General features: G+C 38.3%; 1 protein-coding gene across 2 annotated transcripts in view; it reads right to left on the reverse strand.

Moving 5' to 3' along the window:
- Dync2h1 (dynein cytoplasmic 2 heavy chain 1) overlaps window positions 1–22,446 on the reverse strand; it is a 260,746-nt gene that overhangs the window by 141,100 nt on the left and 97,200 nt on the right. For both annotated transcript variants that reach the window (XM_052751659.1, XM_052751655.1), the window contains exons 54-57: window positions 12,258–12,412; window positions 5,474–5,611; window positions 4,339–4,452; window positions 2,609–2,769 (exon numbers count right to left, since the gene is read on the reverse strand). In XM_052751659.1, coding sequence (XP_052607619.1) covers window positions 2,609–2,769; window positions 4,339–4,452; window positions 5,474–5,611; window positions 12,258–12,412 — 568 coding nt within the window. The remainder of the gene's footprint in view (window positions 1–2,608; window positions 2,770–4,338; window positions 4,453–5,473; window positions 5,612–12,257; window positions 12,413–22,446) is intronic.

Genomic DNA, 22,446 nt, shown 5'->3' on the forward strand with positions numbered 1-22,446 from the left:
CTTATGGTGGGACATCCTCATGGTGGGATGACTTCGCGGTGGGATGCTATCATAGTGGGAATATCTACTTCCTGAGGAAACATAAAGGAAAATATGCCTTAGAGGTTTAGATGATTATGATCTCAACAGGGTCTAGAATTACCTAGGAGATAGCTTTTGCTTTGTCAGGGTTCTCTAGATTAGGCTAGCCTCTAGCAGTGCTTTTTCAGGGTACTCTAGATTAGGCTAGCCTCTAGCATTACTTTTCTGAATGGAAAGAACCTCATGGGCTAGGATCCTGAACTGTATGAAAAGGAGAAAACAAGCTGACCTCTAGCATTTATCTCTCTCTGCTTCCTGACACTGGATCAAATGTGAGCAGCTGCATAAAGCTCCTAAAGCCTTGCACATCACCATGATGGGTGGTATCCTTGCACTACATAAGCCCTTTCTCTCTTAAGTGACTTTTAACAAAGTATTTTATTACAGCTATTGCAGAGTAGCTGGGACAGAAACCTAACATGGAGTGTTAAGCACAGGATGGACATGTGAACACTATGCTCTTCAAAAATAAGGATATGAAACTACTTACTAATAAATATTGGGATTTATGTGACCACATACCACTGTCAGAAAAATACATCTCTTTCTTAAGAGATGAAGTCCTGGGAAAGAAATATCCTGACTCAGGGAATAAAGACCCTGAAGATCATACCAAGTTTGAGTTTTAGATAAGGTGAAGTCAAATCTAACAAGGATCCTTAGCTTTAAGACCACGAAATATAGAGTCAGACAGACCTCAACTTAAAATTTTCTAGCAGTGATTAGAGACAAATTACTTAACTTGTTCAAATTGAATTTCTTTTAAAAAATGGGATGAAAACATTCACTTTACATAGCCATTATTGTTTGTCAAATATGGAAAAATGAGCACAAACATTGACAATGAGAGTGGAATTGTTGGGAACACTCTTAATAATGTGGCACGGAGCCTCTGGGAAAGTTTTGTGAGAGAAATTTAGATGTTTTTTGATATGGGCTAGGGAAGCCTGAGCATGCTGGGAGGAGCTTAGAAGATGGGAAGGAATACTGATAGAAAGATGGCTCATGAGACTAAACAGTAATAATGGCCAGGAGCCTGAGGTGCTGTGTAGGGTTTATTAAAAGTTCACAGTTTAGTCAATATGGCGGACACAATTTCAAGATGTCCCAGAATTTAGGTCATCAAGGACTGCTTTGTTTTGGGTTTAAGGAGAAAACTATGAGCAAAAAGCAGAGCAAAAAGATTTTAAAATCCTGCAGTTTCTCAAAAAAAATAGAATAAGGCTGGAGTCAATTAATGAATAAATAACAAACAATAATGATTAATTAATAATCTAATAAATTAAAAATCAGCAGTCAGATGAAGGGATTCAGAGTATTAGAAAGTAACAACAAACAAAACAGCACATTGCCCTGGAACAAGGCATATAAAGTTTGGTAGGATCTCAAGTATCAAGCGACCCAAGACTGTAAAGGCTTGATCTCATCTCAAAGACTCTGTTATGAGCAGAGAGCTCTGTAGTACCCTGCTATCACACAGCTCCCTGTGACAAGTGTTTCCCTGAGATCAGTCACTGAGGCATTCAGAGGCAGCAGCAGACATCATCTGAGCAGGCCCAGCTAATGCTTAAGGTAGTGGAAACCTGGCATTGTCCAAGTGATTACAGGGTTTGAAGGAATCCAGCATGCAAGAATTATGGTATAATGAGATTTCAAAGAAAGTGTTGGAAGCCATGGAACATATGGCAGGCCCTGAGAGGGTAATGAACGAAGTTAAAGATAAAGTGGAGAGCTAAGGAAGTCAAAAGTAGCAGAAACATGGAAATACGCAGACAAAAAGTCATCCTAAGAAAGAGGCCATGTAGGCTGAATATAGCACAGGGCTGTCCAAATCCTTTGTAACTTATATGACAAAACTACATGTCCCAGATACTGGGCATGGAGCTAGAGACTTTAATGTTCGCCATATTGGTTTGCAGACTTGCTTTGGCCATAATTCCTTCCTTGTAGGATGCTTATACTGTGTCACTATTTGTTCAAAGTACACAGCATGCTTTTTAATTCTATAGGGGCTAATAGAGGCTAACAGGGGCTAAGAAGAGACTGGACTTCTGAGCAATGCTGGAGTCATAAGGACTGGGGTCTCATGTACATGGGCAGAATGTACTTTGTGATGAAATGCCTTTCAGGGATCAAGGGGGTAGAATGCTATAGTTTAAAGAGATGTGTCTGGGTGCCAAACTGACAAAAGGTGCAGAAACTTGAGAGAGTTAATCTTGATTATCAGTTAGAAAGGACCGAGAAGTGACAGGGAGATTAGTAAAGCATAGCCCTGACACCTCTACAGAGGTGAACTGTGCAGCACAATCCTACAGGCTGGAGCATCAGACAGACTAAAAGGAAACATCAGCTATAACAAATATTTCATTTGCTGACTGGCTCTGGTGAGGTGAACTGGTCCACCCCTCCCTGCCATGATAAATACCTCTATAACTGTGATCCAAAACTACATGCATTGCAGGCAGGTACAGTTCATTAGTGGGAAAAAAAAAAAAACCCAAACACTGTACAAATTTAAAAAACTTACCTTTTCATGCTTACCCACGATGTATCAAAGATACCCATTAACCTCAAAACTCCTTCAAGAATGTCACGGATTACATCCGGTGGCATGCGCAGTGAGCGAATTTCTGAAAGAGATTCTGGCCTAATGTTTCCAACGGCTAGCTTAGCTTCGTTGACTAGAGGCTAAAAGACAAACAAACCAGGAACTGTCAATGGACGTCCTTTTTTCTTTTTCTCTCTCTCTCTTTTTTTTGGTTTTTTTTTTTTTTTGGTTTTTCAAGACAAGGTTTCTCTGTAAAGCTTTGGTGCCTTTTCTGGAATTCATTCTGTAGATCAGGCTGGCCTTGAACTCACAGAGATCCACCTGCCTCTGCCTCCTGAGTACTGGGATTAAAGGTTTGAGCCACCACCGCCCACCAATGTATGTACTTTTAAAAATCAGTAACTATAACAGACTATGAGGGGTCCAGTCCCTCAATATCCCACTCCCAGGGTCCAGGAAGAATCTATAACCAGCTGAATATCTAATCTTTGATGGTAATAAATGAATCTATGGACACGAAATTCTTAGTCCATATACTTTATTCTTCTGAGTCAGTTCTCTCTCTACACAGCTTCTTTTCTGCCCCCCATGCTTAGTTCCTCTGTCCCTTCTCTTCTCGTCCTCTCTTAGTCCTAGTAATAACTAAGCTCTTATGCTCTCAGCTTCATCCTCATCCTCTGATCCTCCATCTTTCATCTTTCCTTCCTCTCCTATTCTCCCGACCTGATTCAAAATCACCTACCATCTGCCAAAACTCTTCTTGCTGATTTCTCCTTGGGTCGTGCTATTCTAACCCTCCTGCTCAGGCTCAACTATTCTCACCTCTCCCCCAGAGTCAGGAGTTCTGCTCCAGTCTTCATTTGCACCTGGTTATGTACAAAAAATACCCTTTTGTCCTGAGTCAACAGCTGGTAATGACACTAGGCCTCAAGGAAAAGGATGGTCTGAGCTTCATTTGCACAAGAAACAAAGCTATGCATCTACATACCCGCCTGTCTCCTAGGTTCAGGAGACAGGCATTGTCTCTGTAGGGGTGTTATGTTTACAGATCAGCAGTAGGTCTGAGAAGCTGTTTGCTGTTATGGCCTAGGAATTAGGGGTGCACAAGATATTGATGTAGGAAACAGCTGATATATTAAAAGCCAAATAACATCAAATATTCCTTGATATTTGACTTCCTCTAGAAGGATTCCTTGATCTTTCTAGGTATAGCTTTATCATATACAGCTGAATCTCTATTACATATTGTTGCACCCTGCAGAAGTAACATTTTATACATCATGCAATACATACTGGAATTTTAGTCAAATGACCATAGTTACTAATGGCCTTCCTGTTTTAAACACACAAAAGAAAAGAATGCTCACAGTTTTCAACTAAGCTTCTTGCCACTGTGATTGCATTCTAATTTAGCAAATCTAAGCTATTTTGAGATACTTTTCCATTTTCCAGGGGTATTTGTACTGTAGGAAAAGCCTGGTCACTTAGTCAAGTCTGCAGAAACAGACTTAACAAACAGCCTGTCATGATTCCTCCCTGGAAGGCTCTCCTGCTCGCTTCTGTGTCCATGTCTAAGGGCATAGACCATACTGGCAACAGTGCTATAAAATAAACTGAGCCACAATAGCATTTAAGCTCAAATACAATGGTAGGCGAATATATGAAAAGATAATATTCACATTTAATTAGAACATATATTTTCAACTTACTTGTACTTCTTTTAATTCATCATCAATTTTACTTTTTCTTTCTTCAATTTTAACAACTTCTTCTGCTATTTTATGTTTTAGTCTTTCAAGTTCTGTCTTTTGCTCACTAGCATCCTGCAGGAATAGTTAAATGACATTACAATCACTTATAATGCATTCAGTATTTAAAAGCACAACAACAAAAACAATCTTTTTTAAAATAATGTTTCCTAATTTTTTTATATTAATTTTTGGTCAGTAGCATGTGAAGGCATTTTCTCAGTTGAGGGTCCTCTTCCCAGGTAAGTCCAGCTTGTGTCAAGCTGACAAAAACAAACAAAACACCCAGGACAATTAAAAGTATATTTGAGAAATAGATAAAACAGAATGATAGCACAGAGATCTAGTATGATTTATAAGTTGTCTTCAAAAATTAGCTCTATTTTACCACCATCAACAAAACAGAAATACAGAAGAGGAAAATCATGAGTTCACTTGCAAGCCTGCCTTACTCTGCAAATGTAAGACCCGGCTGAAAGGGCCTATATCATGGATAACTAGGCAGTTAGCTCAAAGGAGTGATTCAGCTGCAGTGCACAAAGGGATGAACAGCTCCACAGCCTCTGGTGCTGGAGGTAAAGAGACACACAGGCAAAGCACGCAGAGCACAGGCAACAAGACACCGAGCAGAGAGAGAACTCACAAAGTTCCCTTGGAATAAGTTCAACAGAAGATGGGTGATGCTTAGGAAATATAATTAAAATTGAATATACTATCAAAGTCTAAATATGATTTTTAAAAGATATTTCATGAATCTTGAAAGTATTAAAAGGGGAAAAATGTCAAAGTCTGAAGGAGAGTAAGCTAAAGGATACTTATTTGGCAAGAAGAACGTAGACACTGTCAGTTGCACACAGATCTACACTGATTTAATATAAGAATAGCTAATATATATGAGCAGGAGGCACCTGAAGGCTTGGCACCATCATTATGAACATAAGAAAAATGACACACATGTCCTCTAGAGCCAGTGTGAACCAGTATGAACGATCCCTTTTCATCTAAGTGAAACTCTTATTTTCACACTGATGGACAAGCAGCTGCAGATGCTTTCCACTTATTTATCTGCTGGCACCTGACCCTCCCCAAGCACCACCTGCATGGACATGGTGATCTCCTGAAGGGCAGCATCAGCTTCATCCTGCTTTATTCGAAGCAATACGCTCTGCTCGCCGGCCTTTCTGTTCAGCTCATCCACGAGAGCTTTGGCTTCATTTAGTTTAGACACACCAGCCTAAATCAATACAACAATGATTGGAGATAAATATATATATATATATAAAGGAATTCTATATACACACAGAAAAGCCCTTCATGAAACAATCAAAGAAATAGAGAAGGGGACTATTTTCTTTTTCTTATTGCTAATTAGAATGTTTTATTAAGTGTCATATCCATTAAGGTGCAAGGAAATACTTGACAGAGATTTAAGGAAAAACACAGTTTAAATTGGTGGTTCTCAACCTGTGGGTTGCAACCCCCTTGAGGGTCACATATCAGATATTTTCATTATGATTCATAACAGTAGCAAAATTACAGTTAAGAAGTAGCAACAAAATTTTATGGTTGGAGTTACCACATGAGGAACTGTATTAAGGGGTCAAAGCGTTAGGAAGGCTGAGAACCACTGCTTTAATTTAAGCATGACAGTGATGCTGAACAGAACACCATACTATTCAATAATCTAATTAGTGGGATGCATCTTCATTCTTCACTGTATGTGACAGAAGGAAAAAGAAGATTCAGCGAACCTTGCAGTCTGTAACCATCTGAGTCTTTCTTACAGAAGGCTCAGCCTAGTTGGCCTCACACACAGTGCTGGTGGGCATCATAAAGTACGCCCTGTTCTCTGAGTGGGCATCTGACCTGACATGGCCATATGGTCCCCTATCCTACTCCTCCATCACTAAAGGAAGGAATGGTTATAGAAATAAATTCTTCTCTTCTGTTAAGTAAGCTAGGTTTCTGACCCCTATCAGATATAGAGACAGTCAAGGAGAAAGGAGAAGTTAAACAATATTTACTGAGCACCTAAATGGAATATAGGTATCACACAGAATTTTATCACATTTATACATACATACATACACACACACACACACACGTATGTATGTATGTATGTATGTATACACACACTTACATATAACTGACTCAATAAAGGAATAATTCTGCAAATTTAAATAATTTATCCAAAGCACCATTAAGAACTAAGTCAGGAAGTCAACCCTCCCCAAAATCATACTTAGTTACTGGCTTCACATCCTCTTAGTTCTCCACCATAGCTAAGACACTACTGTGGAAGATACCACACACTTTGGTTACAAGATAGTGAGACATCAGTCTTGAACTGACTCTGTCCTGCTGGCTGGCTTTAATATTACAGGAAGGTGCTATGCAGTCTGCTTGGGGAGAAAAGACAATCAATGGTCTTATTCAGCACTGGACCCTAGATGCCACACAACTGACCTGTCAGGGGAGATGTACTCACTGGTGCAACAGAGCAGGACTGGATTTGAGGCCTACCACAGGATCAAATTCACAACAGGCACTGTAACCATAGTCAAACACATGGCTAAGGAAGTCATGGGGCCCAGGGGAGAGCCTAGTGATGTTGTTTTCCTACCAAGGGTCATGTTGTCAAATTCCCTTCTTGTGTTTGTGGTGTAAAAATGGCCAAGGAAAAGCACCCTGATCCTGACTTGACCTTAAGACCAGGGCCAAGGAAAAACACCCTGACCCTGACTTGACCCCAAGACCATGGCTTGAAATCCCACCAATCCCTGATTTGCTCTAGAGTTATGCTGCAAAATCCAAACAAACCCTGAACTTACCCCAGAATCAGGCAACAAAAACACACCAATGCCAAGCCATGCTTCATAAGCTCCATGCCCCCACAGCAAGAAGCCCTAGATAAGCTGTACTCTGCTCAGTTTGCTGCAGCCTCTCACCTTAGAAGCAACCACTCTCCTGGATTTTTCCTCCCCAGGAAATCTCTTGAGTGAAGTTTCCTGTGAGGTGTGACACGTTCACAGGAGCAGAGTCCAGTTGCAGCACAGCTTTAACACTCCTGGGGAAACTTTCCCCTAGTGGAGCGAGCTGTAACACTTTTGCTGGGGAAACCCTCCCCTGTCAGAGCAGAGGTGTCACACTTGCCCTGGGGAAACCTTTTCCTGGAACAGAGCTAAAACACTTCTGCCAGAGCAGAGCTGCATCGCTTACAGTGATTTTGTGCTATTCTCTGGCTCCCAACTGCCAGGATTCCTTTCCATCCAAGCTCCAATGCTTACAGTGTTGGTGCCCATCCTGGTCAGAGAAGCTTCTTGTGGCACTAGGTAATGGTTAATGCAGATACTCATTACATTTCAAAATGCAGAAAGAATGAAACTGTCAGTGTTCAGCCATAGGTGGATGGCTATACCAAGCCCCGCTCTAAGATTCAGAACACAAAGGAAAAGGGAGAGGAAAGAAAGCAAGGACCAGAGGCTGAGGAGGAGTGCCAGGAAATGCTCTCCTCCAGAGATGACACTACTATTGCACATGTGAAATCAGAGCAGCTCTGGTTACCTGACCAAGATTTGTACAAAATAAACCCAGTCAAAAATTCCAGCATGGTAGGGGAGGGGACCCTAAAGAATTCATCTCCTTATTGAAGAGCTATTGGTAATTGATGGCTGCAGGCAGTCACTCTCTTTGAGAATGTGGACCACTGGTATGTATATACAAACATGTACCAAATGAACTCAATGGGTTAATTAAGAAAGAAAAGAAATCTTAAAGGAAAATTTACACAATTGGGTCTTAAGTTAGATCCTACTATATTATCCTACCAGAGAGAAGATAGAACTTTGGAAAAGAAAACACTTTTCTTTTAGAAAAATGGTAATGGCATTTTGGTGTGTGGATGGTAGGGTACTTACAGTGCTGTGGACTGAGCCCAATACCGTGTATATGAGAGGCAAATGCTCTACCCCAGAAGCTAGCATTTTAAAACTACTAGTTTTATAAGTTGAAGCTGTAATTAGAATAATACACAGAGAAAACTTCAGAATGTGAAGTTGCTGTGGAATATTATGTGAAGATACGTCACTCGGATTGGTTTAATAAAAATCTGAATGGCCGGGCTGGAGAGATGGCTGAGGTTAAGAGCACTGGCTGCTCTTCCAGAGGTCCTGAGTTCAATTCCCAACAACCACATGGTGATTCACAACCATCTGTAATGAGATCTGGTGCCCTCTTCTGGTGTTCAGGTACACGCAAGCAAACAGAACACTGTATAAATAATAAATAAATAAATCTTTAAAAAAAATCTGAATGGCCAACAGCTGGGCAGGATTTTCAGAGCTGAGAAAACGTTGGGAAGAAGAAGAGCACAGTCACCAGGAGAGGCTGGGGAAGCAGGTCATGTAGGAGATGAGGTAACAAGCCACGGGCCACGTGGCAGCACATAAATTAATAGAATGGATTAATTTAAATTATAAGAGCTAGTAAGAAACAAGCTTAAGCAATCAGCTGAGCTTTCATAATTAATAAGAAGTCTCCATATGGTCATTTGTGAGCTGGCTGATGGAACAGAGAAAGACTCACTACAAATGGCATCCAATGTGGTAACAAATATTTCCACATAGGACCTGAGAATGCTTTAAAAAAGTTCCAAACACACAAAAACAGAGCCAAACATAGCTTTCTAGTCCCACAGTCTCTCATGTGGGCTGCGGTACAGAGACAAGTCTCCAGGCCACTGCATGCAGACTTGAGCCACCAGTGTGTCATGAGCTAAGCTATGCTATAGTTTAAGATTTTGCTCATGCAGACAGAAAAGATACAAATATGCAGTAAAGCAGGTTCAAATGGAAAAAAACCTCTAACCAGGTTATAGTGTGTTTAACAATGTGCAGAGGCTTAAGAAAAAAACGATAGACAGTCATAAAAATAAATAAATAAACAAATAAATAAACAAATAAATAGTTTAAAAATAAAGTCTTTAAAGAAAGAGCAAAGTAATTTAAAAAAAGTAAGTCATATAGAGATGGGAAACATACAGGGAGTCTGGATCCTGTGTGGGGTCGTATTGACTTTAAATGTTTTGAATGCTGATGAGCAAACAATAGCTGCTGAGAGATACTGGATTATAAAAACTACTAAATTAAACCAACCTAAATATTTTTAAAATGTCTTAACTTCAAAAAGGAAGTAAAAAAAATGTTACATTGGGGAAGAGGTTATGCTTTTGTTTCCACAAAAATCGAAAGGCTGTGAATTCATTCAATGTTGATAGAGATCAGATTTGATCGGAGAAACTCCCTGAAATCCTGGCCACAGACATAAAGAAACAAACCAAAAAAAAAAAAAAAAACATAAGACATGTGAACTATATTCTACCTGCTCAAACATAAAACAAAAAATCGTCTTTGGCTGGCTTTTATACAATGCAAGTCTATATTTGTGTTAATACAGATATGCATGTTACCTTTGAAAGTTTATGTGTTTTCAGAGAAAGGAGACCAGATATCAATGAAAATGAGTGGCCCAAGTGATCCAGCCCCTCAGAGTGCCTCTGTTACAGTTTCTTCATAGTTCTGCATCCAGAACAACTTCAAGGCTGCTGGCTGAGATGGACCAGCCTCACAGACTATTTTAGCCAGGACTTGACCATTATCCTAATTTTCTCAGGGTCCCCCAAAGATTTCAGCACCCCCAAACAACAGGAGGCGTTCTAGAGAACACAACACCCATATTCCCAAGAGGTGAAGTGGGTGCTTTTTGGTCATTCAATGGGTTATGGATGTTTGTCATCATTTAGGGAGGTTGGTTACAAATCGTTACTGATCATGGTCACAGAGAAAGCTAAACAAAAGAGATTAGATTCAGGGATCTCTTCCTGAAGGGAAAAGGGTGGATATAATATAGAAATGATGACATAAAAGGGTGGATTATTGAGTCTACTTTTGAACAACCACTAGTCTCAAATATTTTACATTGGTATGGGTTTTGATATTGATACAAATTTAAGGTTCTTTTTATTATACTGTATTATATGTTTCTATTTCTCGTTTAAGGTATTGTACCTACATAGCTCATTTATACATGTAATATAAAGTTCTAGTCCTTGAAAACTATTTAGGATAATAAAGAAATACAGGTTGGTAGTTAGTCATCTATAACAATCAAACTTATAGTCATGTTAGGGATATTTTCAATGTCAATCAGAGACATATTTTAAATATATAGATGGTCTTTAAATACTACAGAGACCTACAGAATATGGGCATTTTAGTGTTTTAATAACATAGGACTTTTCATGACAGTGAGGCATGGCTGCTCCTGGTAGCACCAATTTACTTCATAAAAGGCTGATGGGCATTGAAGAACCTCCATATGGAGTTTGCTTTCTTTGTGGCAAAAGCTAGCCATGTGGGCGAGAAACTGCCCTTGCCTTAACTGCTGACAGTATATTGTCCAAACTGGACAAGCAGAACACAAAATAAAGTGAACTTTACCAAGACAGGTAGGAGAGTCCTTCAAAAATTCCTGCTTCACAGAAAAGTCTGTCAGATATTCTAGACCCATAGGCTGAAGCTGGATGTCCCAATGTTATAGAGGAACCCTGGAGTGACTGTCCAGGAAGCCAGCTGTCTCTGTTGCTTTGGAAGTGGTTTGCACTGCACTTCTTGTGTCCTCGGGTAATATTATATCCTTCTGGAGTCCTTGATGGAGTTGAGGACTAGACAGTTATAGTGTGCCTTAGTTATGATAGAAGGTAAATTAAGTACAGAGCTTTGGGCTCATCAAGATAGAATAAATAATGGAATATTTTCTCCAAATATGCCAAATACAAATGGATTGGACATTTTAAATGTAATTCTTACCCGATAATTGTTCTTATTACTTATAGTTTTATTATGTTAGAGTTAAAACCTTTCTTTTTTATTGAGACAAAAAGGGGAATGTTGCGAAATATTCCTCTACACTGTGTGAAGACATGTCACTCAGACTGGTTTAATAAAAAGCTGAATGGCCAACAGCTAGGTAGGATATTCAGAGCAGAGACGATGCTGGGAAGAAGGGCAGAGTTGCCAGGACAGGTAGAGGAAGGAGGTCATGTAGGAGATGAGCTAACAAGCCATGACCCACGTGGCTGCACATAAATTAATTGAAATGGGTCAATTTAAGTTATAAGAGCTAATTAGAAACAAGCCTAAGCTAAAGCTGAGCTTCCATAATTAGTAAGAAGTCTCCGTGTGTACATTATTTAGGAGCTGGCTGGCCAGGCAGAGACTCGCTACAGAAGTGATATGAGTAAGAACATTATTTTATAAATAATTTTGACCAAAAACATCAGTTTGCTTTTAAAACATAATTTCAGTTTCATATTGTCAAATATTAACCTTTCCAATAATATTTACAAAATCACTGTTCACATTTCCTTTGTTTTCTTTCTTTTTTTCTGGTCTCCTGAGAAAAGATTTACTAATTAGCCCAGGCTAGCTCAAACTCCCAATCCTCCTGTTCCAGCCTCAGAAGTACTTTGATTACCAGCATGGATCATGCCCAGGTAAATAATGACTTGTTAATTTCTAAAAATGTTTCATGTAAAAAAACCCTCAGGGGCAGCACTACACCTGTCAAAAACATTAAATGTTATCCCGTAAAGGTCAAATAACTACTAATGAAGAAAAATGTCTTACTACAATCTAATGGGAAACACTGTAGGGAAATATAATTGTTTCTGGAGGGTTTATTATACATTATTTACCTATACTAAATATATGCCACATGCAAAATAGCATTGTGATCTGCATTATATTTCCCTATAAGCAGTAACTCAAGTTATAATAATTAAAAACAAAAAATGAAATATTTAAAGATTACCAATACTATACCTGTAAATGACTTTGTCTCTTCAGTAATTCCTGTTTCTTGCTGCTACTGATGGCAGAGTACACATGCAGAAAGGTCATGTACCTGCTTGGGGTGGCTCCATAAGCTTTACAAGAGTCATGGATTAGTAAGAATGACTTTAGAAAGTCAGGATCAACTAGAAAAAGATATGAAGTAAAAGTTATTTATAAGCATGATATGTTAAAAATTACATAAAATAATCTTGCCTATATCTCAGATACCCCACTCGATGTAGTTATAAACACAAGATCTTTCTTAAAAGAATAAAATTATCCATAGCTCCTATGCTCCTTAGGACCTGAGCTCTATGGTTATAGTGGTCTCTATCTTTCCACTGTTATTTATTTCCCCCACACAGTACTATTGCTGTAAAAAAATCTACTGGTTATTATAACATTATAAATTAATTACAACTATATTATGAATATAATCAAAAAGTCAACACAGTAAGAGCTACTTGAAATAGAAAAGAGATTCTAAAATTTACTGATTTGATAGAGAAGGGGAGAATACTTTAAAAATCAGGAAGAGTAAGTTCAAACTTAATTCAATGCATCTGTGATCAAGGATACACTTCCCTCTCACTGACCACCTGCATTCCCTTCTGCAGTGAATGAAGCCAACTTCTAATTACTTCTTAAGCCAGAAGCCAATGAGACACCCTTGACTCATCCTTTCTTGTATATCACAACCATCACACATTCAAGCCTCATGGCCCTATTTCCCAATACCCTCCAAGTCCATTCTTTTCTGTCACCTTACCTCTTCCTTGGTTCAGGCCTTGTCTGTCCCATATCACAGAAGTGCACTTCTAAAGTGGTCTAGTTACCTGCCATTTCCCCAAAGAAACCACTTCACAATAACTAGAGAAAAAGTAAGGGTGGGGTGGAGGTGGGGAGACAGACCTAGAGATCCTAGTGTAAAAGGAAATGCTAATCATATTGTTACCAAGATCTCCTAAGAGCCCCAGGTCACTCACAAAGTAGACTGCAAACCCAGGACAGTATGCTAACTTATTAATTCTAACTCCACAGATCCTTTCCTCTTCAATGAAACTGATCTTTCCACCATTTCTTCACAGTTCCAAAGCAGTGACTGTGCTGCTCTTCCATGCTGTCTTCAGACCACACACTCTAACCAGGACGTCTTCCCAGATGGCTGTTTAGAGCGCTTCTACTTCTTGGCATACTTGCCATACGAGAACTGCACTCTTCAATATGGTGATATTTTATTTGTACTGAAATGTGACTTTATTTGTATGTTAATAAATAAAGTTGCCTGGGGGTCAGAGCTAATAGCAAGCCATAGCAGAAGTCTGGCAGTGGTAGCACACGCCCTTAATCCCGATCACATGTCAGGCAGATCTCTGTGTGTTCAAGGATACAGCCAACATGGAGACACACGCCGTTAATCTCAATACCAACCATAGAAGACCTGGGGGTCTGTATAGATGGGCAGTGATGAGGAGGTCATGTGGTTGGGTTTACAACCAATGAGAAGGCAGAATAGAAAGTCTATAAAAAGACAAACACACAGGAAGTAGGTCTCTTGCTGAGGAGGACAGCAGCGGCAGTGAAGGGTAAGGTTTTTAGCTCTTAGCTATTGCTCTGACCTCTTGGGCTTTCATCTCTGCATTGGCTCTGTGTTTCTTATTTAACAAGATGGTTACATCTACATCTGGCGCCCAACGTTCGTGGTACTACCGCCGCTTGCCTGTGGCCTGCCAGACCTGAGCTACGCAAAGCCAGTTGTGGCGGCTTGGCGGCCTGCCAGCTCCCTGGCTCCCCAGCTTGGGCCTAGCTCGGTCTAGGCTGCAGGCCTGACCGACCGTAACTCTAAGCCATTACCGCAGCTGGAGCTACTTGCTTAAAGCCAGTGCTACGAACAACTCAGGACTGCCCTGACGGAGCTACCAGTAATTGCAGTAGTTACACGCAGGAGCCCCCCCCCCCTCTCTTTTTGGATTCACACCTCGGACACTCGTAGTTGTTCTGAAATTCCCTCAGATTTCTACTGTTCTACATAGACTTGGTAAGTCAATTAAGATATCAGATATTTTAACGGAAACTATTTAAAAGAGAAATTTTTTCCACATTTTAAAAAAAAATGGGTTTTCTGTGTACATTGGAAGAAAATTGGACTTTGTTTGAAATTTCAGGCAGTCTGACAATGGAACAACTATATGAGAAGATTAATGTTGATCGAATTATGCACTTTATTATTTTTCTTATCTTTATTTAACTATTTAAAAAGATAGTCAATTTAAGTGCCAGGATAAAAATTTTAGAAAAACCTGTTAAACCTGTTAAAATGAATTATAGAGAAATTCAAATTCAGACAAAAGAAATTAACAGTGAAGTTGTTTCAGGATTGGATTATAAGGTTACAAAAAGAAAGCCTGTTTTCACACAATCACCCTTAATTTATCTGGTAGCAGCTACCTGATGAAGAGAATGCACAAAATTTCTGGACTCCAATTGAAATGTTAGACTTACGAAGGTTTAAGGAGGCAATAGTATCTTATGGCATGCATTCCCCATATGTAAAGCAAATGTTAAATTCCTGGTCAACATATAATAGGATTATACCACAGGACTGGCAGGAGCTGGCACATGCTGTTCTGGAAACAGGACAACAGCTCCAATGGCAAATGTGGTTCAAGAGGACACTAAAAATATAGAAAAACAATGGAGGGATAAAGGTATACAAGTCTTCCAGGATCAGCTTGTGAAGAAGGCCAATATGCTGCAGTACAAACACAATGTTTATATGATATCCAAACCCTAATTCTATGTCGAATGGCAGCCTTGAATGCATGGGACAGAGTTGAGGAACCAGGAAAGAAAACTAAGTCATTTACAAAGGTTATGCAGGGCCCAAAAGAATCATTCACAGATTTCTTACAAAGATTGACTTCAGCAGTACAGAGAATGGTCCTGAATTCAGAAGCCAGTCAGATAATAATTGAATCTTTGGCTTTTGAGAATGCAAATGCAGCATGCAACAGAATAATCAGGCCATTAAAGGCAAGATCTGCACCCTTGGAAGATTGGATTAGAGACATGGTTAATGTTGAGGCTCATGACCAAGATGATATGTGGATAGGAGACGCAATTTCAAGAGGTTTGAGGAATGTTAGATGTTTTGGATGTGGAAAGCAAGGACATTTGAAAAGGGACTATAAACAGGGCATTCCTAGAAACAATGTTTCTTCAAGGAACAATGGCAACAGAATGCCACTTCCTTCTGGAGTATGCAGAAGGTGTGGTAAGGGAAAACACTGGACCAACAAATGTAGATCAACAAGGGACAGGCAAGGTAATCCTTTGCCTCAGTCGTCGGGAAACTCCCAGAGGAGCCTCAGGCAGGCCCCCACAGCAAACCAAGTTCAGACCTTTCCTGCAGTCGTAGAGGAAACCCCACTTCAGAGCAATTAAATAACCAGATGCCTAATGGAATAAATCAGGCTGCCTGGGATGATGAAACAGCTGAGACAGAGAGAACAGAAAATTCAGGAGAAAACATAAAGAAAAATTTTTGGCAAGCTTCTATTAATGAACAAAGACCAAAATTAACAATAAGAAAAAATGGTGTTGTGTTGTCTGGTCTGGTAGACACAAGTGCTGATGTTACCATAATTGCACCAGAATTTTGGCATCCAACTTGGCCCCTTCAGGAGGTAAACGTTCAACTGTTAGGAATTGGAACATTATCTCAAGTGAAACAGAGTGCAAGATGGCTCAAATGTATAGGTCCAGAAGGACAGAGAGGAAAATTAAAACCATATGTGGCTAACATAGCTATGAACCTGTGGGGTCGAGACGTGTTGCAACAATGGAATATTCAGATTAACATCCCTCCAATCTCAGAAACAAATCATAAACTAGCACATATTTCTGGGAGAAATATTAGAAGGTATTATTCTAATGAGTGGTCACCAGCCATCCATGTCATACAAGAACAGGGCACAACAACTGATGATCTTCCAAAGACACCCAACAGCTCTACCTTTAAAATGGTTAACAGACAAGCCCATATGGGTTCAGCAATGGCCTTTAACAACAGAGAAACTACAGGCTTTAGAAGAGCTGGCAGAAGAACAGTTAAGTGCCCAGCATATTGAAGAATCAACCAGCCCTTGGAATTCTCCTGTATTTGCTATTAAAAAGAAATCTGGTAAATGGAGAATGGTAACAGACCTTAAAGCAATTAACAAAGTAATTCAGCCAATGGGCTCTCTACAATCTGAAATTCCTTTGCCTACTCTGTTACCAAAAGGATGGCCTCTCATAGTTATTGATTTAAAAGACTGTTTCTTTTCAATACCCTTACAAGAAAAAGACAGAGAAAAATTTGCCTTCATGGTACCTACTTACAATATATCTCAATCGGTTAAAAGATTTCAATGGAGAGTCCTCCCACAGGGAATGTTGAAGAGCCCAACTCTGTGCCAATATTTTGCACAACAGCCATTGGAAGTGATACGTAAAAAATGTCCTAAATCTAGAATTTATCATTATATGGATGATATTTCACTAGCTGACTCAAATGCAGATACTTTAGAAAGAATGTTTGAAGAAGTAAATAAAATTTTGCCTTGTGGGGATTACAAATTGCTCCTGAAAAGATACAAAGAAAAGATTCTATTAATTATTTAGGATATAAAATGGAGCTACAAAAAATTAGACCTCAAAAGGTGCAAATTAGGAGAGAGAGACTACAGACTCTTAGTGACTTTCAAAGATTATTTGGAGACATTTCTCATCTATGAACTATTGTTGGGGTAAAAAATGATGAACTGAATAATTTGTTCAAAACCTTAGAAGGTGACAAGAACTTAAATAGTCCAAGAGAATTATCACCTGAAGCTGAGAAAGAATTGGCCTAGGTAGAAAAGAAAGTACATGAAGGACACGTGGATCGTATCAATACAAAGCTGGATTGCATTTTAGTTATTTTACCTTCTAGGTATTCTCCTACAGGAATATTAATGCAGAGGGAAGATATTATATTGGAATGGATATTTTTACCAAATAAACCAAATAAAAAATTAAAAACTTATGTGGAAAAAATCTCTGACTTGATTTGGAATGGAAAATTGAGACTTCTCAATTAGCAGGAATAGACCCAGCAGAAATTGTCGTACCTTTAACTAAGGAGGATATTGAAAAATTATGGACAGAAAGTGAACCTTGGCAAAGAGCATGTAGTAATTTTTTGGGAGAAAGTAACAGCAAATATCGCAAAAGCGATAGAATTGATCTTATAAAGAGAGCTGATTGGATCTTGCCTCGAATTGTATGGGAAAAACCCATATCTGGAGTTCGTACATTTTATACAGATGCCAACAAACAAGGAAAGGCAGGTTACAAATCAGAAAATTTAAGTAAAGTGGTTCAAAGTCCTTATAATTCAGTTCAAAAATCGGAATTGTATGCCATTCTGTTGGTATTAATGGATTTTTCAGAACCTCTCAACATAGTTACTGACTCTCAGAATGCTGAAAGAATGGTATTACATATTGAGACTGCAGAGTTTATCCCTGATGCGTCAGAATTAACTTCACTATTTATTCAGTTACAAGACACAATCAGGAAAAGGAGTCATCCTTTATATATAACTCACATTCCATCCCATACTGGTCTGCCAGGCCCTCTAGCACAAGGCAATGATGAGATTGATAAATTATTGATAGGAAATGTGCTAGAGGCCTCAGAATTTCATTAAAAACATCATGTCAATAGTAAAGGTTTAAAAAAGGATTTTTCCATAACCTGGCAACAAGCTAAAGAAATAGTAAGGAAATGTCCTACTTGTTCCTTCTACAATCAGACACCATTACCAACAGGATGTAACCCAAAGGGTACTCAGAGGAATGAAATCTGGCAGGTGGATGTGTTTCACTTTGCAGAATTTGGAAAATTGAAATATGTACACCATACCATTGATACTTATTCAGGATTTCAATGGGCAACTGCTTTGAGTTCTGAAAAAGCTGATTCTGTAATCATTCATTTGCTAGAAGTTATGGCCATCATGGGTATACCTGCACAAATCAAAACTGACAATGCTCCATCATATGTCTCTGTTAAAATGAAACAGTTTTTTGCTTATTACAATATAAAGCATATTACAGGTATACTACATAATCCTACATGTTAAGCAGTTATAGAAAGATCAAACAGAACTCTAAAGGATATGCTAAATAAACAGAAAGGGGTAACAAAAAAAAATCCCAGAAATAGACTGCATAATGCTCTATGAACTTTGAATTTTCTCAATGCTAATGAGAAAGGAACAACAGCTGCAGAGAGACACTGGATAACAGAAAAAACTACAGAATTAAATCAGCCTGTATACTTCAAGGATGTGCTGACCTCAGAATGGAAACCAGGATATGTGTTACGTTGGGGATGAGGTTTTGCTTTTGTTTCTACAGGAGAAGATAAGCTGTGGATACCATCAAAATTGATAAAGGTTCGATTTGAACAAGAGACCTCTTAATTAGAAGAGGTGATAATTCATCAACCAGCATGAACATCCAATTTAAATTAACTTACACCAGTAACACATGCCTTTTCATTTAATCAGATAATAACTTACTGAAAGGGAACCTCCCCAAAATTAGTCTTGGGGAAAGGTTTTTGTTTTTGTCTTTTAGGAGAATGAAGGCTAAGGAATCTGGAGAACACAGGACAAATGAGACAACTGAAGAAAAAGAACAAATCATCTATCCCAGGAAACAGAGTGAAATGGCCTATGGGTATATCATCTATAAAATTTTATATGTCTTCCTAAATGTTTGTTTCTGCTCTTCTCTAAAGACATTCAACACTATTGGTCTTCTTGTAGTCCCAGCTCAATTAAAATTTAAACCTGGATTTGGAGTTGGAGAATGGCTCTCTCCTTCTTTAAACTCAAGCATGTTGTTAAAAGGAAAATGCAAACTCCCTGTATCATGCCAGAAGAAAAGAGCCAGATTCTGCTATGGGACGGGAGAAAAATCAAATTAATTAAGGGACTATTCTATTACTAATCTCAATTCTTTGATTCTATTCTGATTCTTTAAACTTTTCTTAAAGTATGAATTTTATATCAAATTTACAAGATCAATATATATACATTTTAAACTTTGTTAAGATATTAATGGTCATATAGAGTACTAACTAATTCTAGATAAAAGGATTCAATTAGCTGCCTATACATGTCTTTGTGTTTGAGTCTCTTATCAGTTTTCTGCAGGAAATCACGGCCAGGCCTAACATCAACTGAAGTCTCCAGGAAGAAGATGGGGCCCCACAACAGCAAAAATTCCACGTGGATAATAATAATATCACTAAGCTGACAAACATCATCTACAGATCAGGTTTGGACTACAAAGTGCTCAGAGCAATTTTGAGAGGGCTAGCTGAGATGATTCAGTTTCAAAGACTACTTGAATAAGAACTTGAGATAAACTCTGAACTTTGGCATTATGCTCAAACTAGACAACGAAGGATATAGTTACCTTTTCTAGAATTTAAAAATTAACCTAAAATTTTTCTTTTCAGAATAAAGATGCCTTTGCCCATACCCAGCAGGAAGCAATTTTAAGAATACGACGCCCACATTCCCAAAGAGGTAGTGTGGGACAGGTGGTTTTTTGGTCTTTTAATGGGTTTTGGGTCTGGGATAATTTTCATTGTTTAGGAGGGTTGGTTACAAGTTGTTGTCAAAGCTTATGAAAAGGGCTAAGCAAGGGAGATTAGATTTAAGGTTCTTGTTTAAAAAAAAAGAAAAGAAAAGAAAAAGAAAAAGACAATTAGTAGCTTTAAATACTTTACAATGGATTGGATTGTTTTATATTGTATACAAATTAAAAATATCGAGATTGATATTGTTCGAAAATGCCATACATATATTTTTAATCTTGTTTAAGATATTGTACTTATACGTTCATTTAACAATGTGATGCAATTTGCTGATCCTTGAATGTTATTATTACCAACTATTAGGATAAAAAGAAATAAAAGTTAGTATTTAGACATTACAATAGAACTTGTGGTCATATTAGGTATGTTTTTAAGATTGAGCAGATATATTTTAGATAGACAGGTCATCTTCAAACCCTTCAGAGATCTACAGAATATGGCATTTAAAATGTTTTAATAACTTAGAAAATTTTTCTTTTTTGTTATGACTATGAGACATGTCGGCTCCTGGCAGTACCAATCTACTTCAGAGAAAATATGGGCATTGAAGAAACTGCATATGGAGTTAACTTTCATTGTGGCAAAAGTTAGCCATTGGACAACAAAGTATCCTCGAATCTACTGCTGACAAACAGGACAAAATGGACAGACAGGACACAAAACAAAGGACTACCAATTCTTGCAAAGACAAGTGTGGTTGTGGCTTTATCAAAAGGCATCTTCTAAGGTCAGGACAATATGGCACCATCCCTGAAGTGGCCTTCGCAATCTAGAAAAGATACAGTGCCCTTTTCTTCGAAGGCAGCTGAACAGGCAGTGGGCCGCTGGCTTCTGATGTACAAAAGAATGGCAGCTGAAACAGTTATTCTTGAGTAGTAACCAAACTCACACCTCTCAATGATAGACTGGCATTTAATAGAATGATAAGGAGAAAAACGAGATGCCGAGATGAAGCCACACACACACACAGCCAAGAAGAATGGACAGCTGAATTCAAAAAACATCAACAATTTCCAGAATTTAAAATCCTGAATCATGACATGAAACTAGTGGAATTCAGGTGTTTCTGGTACATGGCCTGCTCTCACCCAATGTGAGGTCGAACTGTTTACCTTGTGTACATCCTACTTCACAAAAGAGTCTGTCAGATACGCTAAGCCTATAGGCTGAAGATGATGCCCCAACCCTGCGGAGAAACTTCAGGTGACTGTCCAGGCAGGTGACTGTTTCTGTCAACTCACATATTTTTTTTTTTTTTGGAAGCTGCTTGCATGAACTTCCTGTTTTTATTTTTTATTAGGTAATATTATTTCCTTCTTGGGTCTCTGAGGAAGTTGAAGATTAGTTAGTTATAGTTTTCCTTGTTAAGAATTTCAGTAAAGAAACTCACTAAGAGGTGTAAGTGTATAAATTTGAAAGACGTTATAAGACAGTTCTGTTAGTAATATAAGTTAGGATAGAAAGTGAATCAGGTACATTTTAGACTTATCAAAATAGGATAGATAATGGAATTATTTTCTCTGAATTTGTTAAATACAAATGGACTAGACTTTTTTAGGTATTTATTGCTTGTATATATGGTATATAGTTATTGTATTTTTGTATATAGTTTTTCTTATATTAGTTATAACTCTTTTTCTTTTTTCTTTTTATTAAAATAGAAAAGGGGAAATATGGTGATATTTTATTTGTACTGAAATGTGACTTTATTTGTATGTTAACAAATAAAGTTGCCTGGGGGTCAGAGCTAATAACAAGCCATAGCAGAAGTCTGGCAGTGGTAGCACACGCCCTTAATCCCGATCACATGTCAGGCAGATCTCTGTGTGTTCAAGGATACAGCCAACATGGAGACACACGCCGTTAATCTCAATACCAACCATAGGAAACCTGGAGGTCTGTATAGATGGGCAGTGATGAGGAGGTCATGTGGTTGGGTTTACAACCAATGAGAAGGCAGAATAGAAAGTCTATAAAAAGACAAACACACAGGAAGTAGGTCTCTTGCTGAGGAGGACAGCAGCGGCAGTGAAGTGGTAAGGTTTTCAGCTCTTAGCTATTGCTCTGACCTCTTGGGCTTTCATCTCTGCATTGGCTCTGTGTTTCTTATTTAACAAGACAGTTACATCTACACTTCAACACACTTTAGATGAACTTCTACCACCCCTTTGCTTCTACATCAGAATTTAATGTCTATGTACAGCATGATTCTTGTTTTCACTAGGCTATTAGTTCCTTCAGTAAATAGCCCTGTATCTACCATAAAACAAGCTTAATTAAACATTTCATGACTAGATGCTTGTGTTAAATAAATATGACTCTAGTGTAAAAAAATTGCTTATCCAAAATTAATGTGGACTAATATTATAATTGACAAACTATACCATCTTTACTCACAAAATATCACAAAACTTTTCTGGACTTAAATGAAGTTATATGATGTATCTACTGATGAGAGTCAAAATATAATCAGGACTTC

The sequence above is a fragment of the Peromyscus californicus genome, unplaced genomic scaffold (assembly GCF_007827085.1).
Source record: "Peromyscus californicus insignis strain IS unplaced genomic scaffold, ASM782708v3 Scaffold_11__1_contigs__length_118956290, whole genome shotgun sequence".
Lineage (NCBI taxonomy): Eukaryota > Metazoa > Chordata > Mammalia > Rodentia > Cricetidae > Peromyscus > Peromyscus californicus.